The sequence below is a fragment of the Tupaia chinensis genome, unplaced genomic scaffold, assembly GCF_000334495.1.
Source record: "Tupaia chinensis unplaced genomic scaffold, TupChi_1.0 Scaffold000115_1, whole genome shotgun sequence".
Classification (NCBI taxonomy): Eukaryota; Metazoa; Chordata; class Mammalia; order Scandentia; family Tupaiidae; genus Tupaia; species Tupaia belangeri.
The window spans coordinates 4,325,105-4,331,558 of NW_006159579.1; the positions used below are offsets into that span (position 1 = coordinate 4,325,105).

The 6,454-nt window shown below is 50.2% G+C and overlaps 1 protein-coding gene and 1 long non-coding RNA gene across 2 annotated transcripts in view; one reads left to right on the plus strand and one right to left on the minus strand.

Moving 5' to 3' along the window:
- Positions 1–985, minus strand: part of LOC114007010 (uncharacterized) — a 4,597-nt gene extending 3,612 nt beyond the window's left edge. Inside the window, exon 1 of the long non-coding RNA XR_003548668.1 lies at positions 895–985. This is a non-coding gene — a long non-coding RNA (uncharacterized LOC114007010). The remainder of the gene's footprint in view (positions 1–894) is intronic.
- The window catches only part of TLDC2 (TBC/LysM-associated domain containing 2), a 15,329-nt gene that overhangs the window by 6,947 nt on the left and 1,928 nt on the right, over positions 1–6,454 (plus strand). The window contains exons 5-6 of the mRNA XM_006144104.3: positions 968–1,063; positions 6,328–6,401. Of these exons, the coding sequence (XP_006144166.1) occupies positions 968–1,063; positions 6,328–6,401 (170 nt within the window). The remainder of the gene's footprint in view (positions 1–967; positions 1,064–6,327; positions 6,402–6,454) is intronic.

Below are 6,454 nucleotides of genomic sequence, written 5' to 3' on the forward strand. Positions count from 1 at the left end.
TAAATAAAATAAAATAATGACAATGAATACAATTAAATAAAATAATGATTTAAAAACCAAAACAACAACAAAAGAAAATAGTTCAGGGAAAAAATATATATAGAGAGAAAATAGGGCAAATACCTTTACAGTTGCTGGATCTAAGTGGAGGGTATCCATATTGTGCGTTTAACTTTCCCATGTATTTCAGATGTATAAAGAAAAGTGAGGAAGAAGCAATTTACCAAACAGATGGATTATGCAGGATCTCTCTCTCTCTTTTTTTTTGTGTGTGTGAGGCTTTTTGCTATAGAGCGCATGTGCTCGCCAGATAGACAGAGAGAAACAGAATCAGAAAGCAAGAAATCACCCCCCAGGGGGATGGCCACACCGCAATCCCTTCTCCTCTTAGGATCCTAGGCATGCACGTACACGCGTCCAGTGTGAATTTAAGCCACCGGGTCCAGGACTCGAACCGTGGTTGACTATGTAGGAGATCAGCAACATAGCCATTATGCTAACTGCTGTCCCTATTTTATTTAACTTTATTTATTATATTTATTTACTTTAATTTGACCACAGAGGGACAGAGAGAGAGACAGAGAAAGAGAGAGAGATGGAAAGTGAGAAAGCAAGCCACCAGGTCCACAACTGGAAATGTAGTCTGCCATGTGGGAGTCCAGCACCCTTGACCGCCCTCCACCTGCTGGCCCCAACCAGTGAAAACTACTCAAAAAAAAGGGGGGGAGAGTAGGAAGGTCCTGACAACCGAGAGGAGGATGCCAGTGGAAGATCCTCCTGGGAACCTTCTGGGAAAGGACAGAAGCTGAGGGCTCAAGGACCCCCACGCCCCAGCCCAGTTCCCCAGCACTGCTCCAGGGTCTCGGGTGCCCCTCTGGGATAAGCCTTCATTACCGAGCCCGGAGAATGGGGGTTGCCAGCAGGTGCCGACTTCTGTCAGCTGCAAGTTGCACGTTCTGCTTTTCAGATGTTTGGAGCCTTCTCCTCCTCGGCTCTCCGGCTCAGCCAAGGCTTCTACGGTACCGGCGAGACGTTCCTCTTCTCCTTCTCCCCACAGCTGAAGGTGACGTCCCCAGCCTTCCTCGGGGGAGTGGGCTCCATGACAGGACAAAGCTCCCAGGATCCCAGGGCCCCCAGCTCCATCCTCCGTGCTGGGTTGCCTGGGGGGAGCCCTCTGTCCTTCCACGCGGGAAAGCCCTGGTGGGCAGCGCTTGGCCCTTGGCCTGCCCGTCTCTAAGGACGTGCCCCGTAGGTCTCTGGGGACCTCTGACTAGCTGAGAGGATGGGCACTGCTCCCCAGACCCCGGGTGGAAAGACAGGCGGGGCAGGCCCAGGCAGACTGAGGGCGCAGGTAGGAAGACACAGAAGCACTCATTGGCTGGCCTCTCGTCTGGGTGAGTAGGCGAGGTCGCCGGCTGGGAGCGAGGATGGCGCAGGTGTGGAGCTGGAGGGGAGAGGAGGTGTCAGATGGTCATGGTGGCTGGGAAGAGAAGCAAAAGGACAGAGCGGCAGCGTGGCCGGGAGGCCTGGGGCTGGGGGCAGGAAGCAAGCCAGTCACGGGGGCACACTGTCCTCCTGCAGCCTTTGCTCCCCGTGGGGCGTGCGGTGTGGATGGGGGCTCCACCAGGGACTGGCTTTTGCCAACCCGGTTTAACAAAGACGGAAGTAAAAGGAAGTGGAAGGGAGTGAAAGCGCAACACGAAATGGTCACAGAACCCACCATGTGCCCTCGGCCCACATCCAGATGTTGGTCAGAGAGTGAAGAACTAGTTCAGGCGCTTCAGTGTGCTGTTAGAGAGCTCCCTGACGCCCAGACTAAGACGCCTGAGGACACACCACCGCCACCACCTGCTGGTGGGGAAGGGGTCACGCGGCACCCTGGACTGCCGTGCTAAACACGGAATACCCAGTGTCTGTTATGCTCCCTCCCGGGGCCGGCCAGTCTTCCCAGGAGCCAGCCGTGCTGGACACTGGTCACTCACGTGCCTTCCCCGTATACCAAGTTCTAGAATTTCTTTCCACTGCACTGACTCTCTCAGATCTTTTGCTGCTGTCTCATCTCAGGTTTATTGGTTTTACTCATGAGAGAGACAGAAAGAGACACAGCCGACAGTCCCCTCGCCCTGCAGTCTCCTTTCCCCAGCCCTCCAGCTTGTCCGAATCCAGGGTGCACACAGATGCACCGGGTCTGTTTTTAAGCTGAGCTGGGGACCTGCACCTGCGGTCGGCCTCGTGGCCTCCAGCATGGCAGTTCAGTTTACTTTCGACTCTGCCGTGAAGGTGGCCCCATCTCCCCGACCTTTCAACATCAGGCCTCAGTTCTGGGCTCTTGTCTCCTCTAACTGCCCTCACTTCTTTTGTGTGCTGCTCCATTCTCGGTTTCCATGCCGTCCGTAGGCGGATGGCCTCTTCCCGGGACTCCACACTCACACCCATGCAGTCACCACCCAGCCTCTCCTCTGGGCTGGCAAGCTGAGTCTGTCTGAAACTGAGCTCCTGTCTTCTGCCCACAAAACCCCCTCTCCTGGCCCATTAGTGAATGCACATCCATCCTTCCTGCTGCCGAGGTCGAAGATCATGGAGTCCGCCTTAACGCTTCTTTCCCTCACACCCACATCCGAGCTGCTAGCACCCCAGCAGCCCTGCCTTCTCTGTCGACGTCCAGAATCCACCACTTCTAACCATGTCTTCGCTGTCGCCCTGGTTCAGACCACCATCATTGCTTGGGTGCGCTCCTGCTCTAGTGAGGTGCAGTGACCCGCACCTTCCGGCCTCTCCGATGCTGCTTGCTGTCTTTCCTTCTCCTCCACTCTTCTCTGACCAGGCTGACTTCTGAGGTGGAGCTCAGACACACAGGCCTGCTCCTGCCTCGGGGCCTTTGCACGTTCTGTCCTTCCAGTGGCTCTCCACACGACTCAGGTCCCCACTCCTTCAGCACTCTGTTGTCACGTCTTAGTGGGGCCTTCTCTGACTGCCTATTTAAAATTACAACACCTCACCCTCCCGAAACCCTTATTGCCTTTCTCTGCATTATTCTCTTTAGCTTTTGTCATCATCTAACTTTTTTTTAAAAGAAGTCATTTTTATAATTTTTTTAGAATTATTTAAAATTTTTTAGAGAGATTTTTGCTATAGGGCATGTGCACTCACCAGGACTCAGAGAGAGACAGAGAGAGAGAAAGTGAGATATCAACCCTCAGGGGGGATGGCCATGCCACAGTCTCTTCTACAGTCTCCTCTTGGGATTTTGGGCACCCACACACACACGTGCACGGCGTGGGTTTCAAACTGCTGGGTCTGGGCCTTGAACTGTGGTCCACCATGTGGGAGTCAAGCACCGTAAATACCATCCCACCTGCCAGCCCCCTAACATTCCTTTTTTTTTTTTTTAAGTTTTTTTTTCTTTTTTCTTTTTTTTTTTTTTGGAGAGGTTTTTGCTATAGAGCATATGCACTTGTCAGAAAGACAGAGACAGAGAGACAGAAAGCGAGAAATCAACCCTCCAGGGAGGATGGCCACGCCGCAATCCCTTCTCCTCCATTCTCCTCTCGGGATCTTGAGCACACACGCACACGTGCCTGCCATGAGTTTAAGCCATTGGGTCTGGGACTCAAACCATGGTCGACTATATGGGAGTCCAGTGACATAGTCATTACACCAAGTGCTGGTTCCTAAAATAGTTTTTTTTAATTATTATTTTTTAAGTTTTATTTATTTCTTCCATGAGTGAACGAGAGAGGCCTCTCCAACAGGCTTTTCATGCCACTATCCACCCCAGCTCCAGCCAGCCCCAGATTGTAGCTGGTTTGTGTCCAGGAAGGTCTCTGGACATGAACCAGGAACCCTCCCCTGTGGGTCAGCCTTGTAGAGCGCCCATTTCACTGCTATGCCACTGCCCTGCCCCAACATACCATTCTCCCACTAAATGTGAGTCCTTCGAAGCAGAGTTATTTTTTTCCCATTGTGTTCTGTTTTGCCCAGTGTCTAAAACAGTGCTTGATGCATAAATGCTGAAAATAATTGAATTATTGAAGTGAACTATTTTTTTTGAGAGGTTTTTGCTATACGGCGCATGCACTCACCAGACAGAGAGAGAGAGAGAGACAGAAAGCAAGAAATCACCACCCCGCCGCCCCAGGGAGGATGGCCACGCTGCAATCCCTTCTCCATTCTCCTCTCGGGATCTTGGGCACGCACGCACACGCGCCCGGCGTGAGTTTTAAGCCACCGGGTCTGGGACTCGAACTGCGGTTGCCTACATGGGAGTCCAATGACATAGCCATTATGCTAACTGTCCCAAAGTGAACTCTTTTTTTCAGGGGGTTGCTATCTGTCTTCCTAGCCTACTGTTATGAAATCCCATCTTTCAAAACTCAGTTGAGTCCTACATCTCTTCGGTCTTCTGGCACTTGTGTTCTTCACGAATTCCCAGCAGTTCCTTGAGCCCTATTCCAAGCCAACCAAGAAGCTGGTCTTACTTTCTTCTGTAGCAATATTTATCTTACTCCTTCGAGTCTCAAGGTCATGTCCTTGCAGAGAGGAGAGGAGGAGTTGAATGGTTCTGTCTTCTTCTAGTTACTTGTCAATATTATCTCATCCCTTCTGAACCTAGGAATTATTTTTTATTAGTCCATTTTCTTGCTAAAAACCTTTTGGTTTCTCACAGGCTTTCTTTGCAACTACAATAATTACAGGCAATAACATATTATGCTTTTGTGACCCTTTAAAAATCCTTTTAGTGTCTAATTCAACTTTTAAATACTTGATTCATTCAATGAATATCTGTGCCACGTGCCAAGAATACAGCCAGAAATCATGACAGGCCTCAGGATCAAACTTGCACTTTAGCAGGGCGGATGACAGCACGTTGACATGAACAGTCATCTCTTAAGAACTGTAAATGCTGAAGAAAATAAAACAATGTCTGGAAGGAAGCGCTACTTTAGAGACAGTGGTCTAGTCAATCTTTCTGAGATGACATTTGGGCTGCAAGATGAGAAATGGGCCCTTGGAGGGGCCAGCAGGTGGTGTGGTAGGTGAGATGCTGGACTCCCCATGGCTGACCTGGGTTCAAGTCCAGGACCTGGTGTCTTGCTTTATCACTTTCCCACTCTCTCCGCCTGGTGAATTAAATAATCATTAATTAATTTAATTTAATAAATAATTCTCTTTTAAAAAGAATTATTTTATTTAACTTTATTTATTTGTTTTAATTTGACCAGAGAGGGACAGAGTGAGTGAGAGAGAGAGAGAAAGTGAGAAAGCAAGCTGCCAGGTTCAGGACTTGAACATAAATAATTCTTTAAAAATTAAAAAAAAAAAAAAAAGGCAAAAAGGGCTGGCAGGTGGTGTGGTGATTAAAGCTGCTGGATTCCCAAGTGCCAGACCACAGTTCAAGTCCTGAACCTGATGGCTTGCTTTCTCGTTTTCCCTTTCTCTCTCTCCCTGGTCAAATAATAATAAAAAAATAAATAAATAAAAAGAAAGAAATGGGCCCTTTGAGGATCTGGAAGAAGGACGTTCTGGACAGAGGGATTAGTACTCATTAAGGTCTGAGGTAGGAATGTGCTTTGGGTGTCCCAGGGACAGCAACGCCAGTGCAGGTGAGGTAGACTCAGGAAAGGGGAGAGCTCCGAGGGAGACGCATCAGCGCAGCCTGTGGTTTCAGCTACAGTGAGGAGCTGTATTTTATTCCTATTGCAGCGGAAAGTCACTGGGGGGCTTTAGCAGAGGAGTGGTGACATCTGAATCAGATGTTGACGAGATCACTCAGGCTGCGGTGTGGAGGTGGGCTGGGGCTGGGGGCCATTAGCAGCAGAGAGGCCATTGCGACGCTGTGATCCAGCCAGGAGTGAACGTGGCTTGGAGTGGGTGGGAAAGAGCAGAAATGGTGGAGGCAGGGCTACCTAGGGCCTGCAGGACTTGGCGATAAACTGGAGTGAGGAAGCACAGGAGGGCAGGTGGGTGTGGTGTCACCTCTGGGGAGAGCAGATGATGAGCAAGTTAGTAAATGGCAGTTATCAGTCAACTCCTGACCTGGACTTTCCACCTCCTCTCTCCAGCTTTGGAAGCAGGAAGCCTCAGAGGCTTTTTGTTCTATTCCCAGAATGAAGAAGATTCTAGTCTTTGGGAATCCAAACTAGAGGACACGAGGGGGTACACCCCAAGGAGAGGGAGCAGAAAACTTGGGAGCCCTGGGTCCGGAGTACTTCTGCATTAGTTGGGCCTGGGTGTGTTCCCTGCACAACACTGCCACCCAGCGGTCACAGACCAAACTGCAGGGGTAGAACTGGCCTGTAACCTGGACAAACTTTCCTGTCACCGCAGGTCTTTAAGTGGACGGGAAGCAACTCGTTCTTTGTGAAAGGAGACCTGGATTCACTGATGATGGGCAGTGGCAGGTGTGTATCTCAATCCTCCCAAGGATGAGGGCGGTCTGGATTCTGACCTCTTT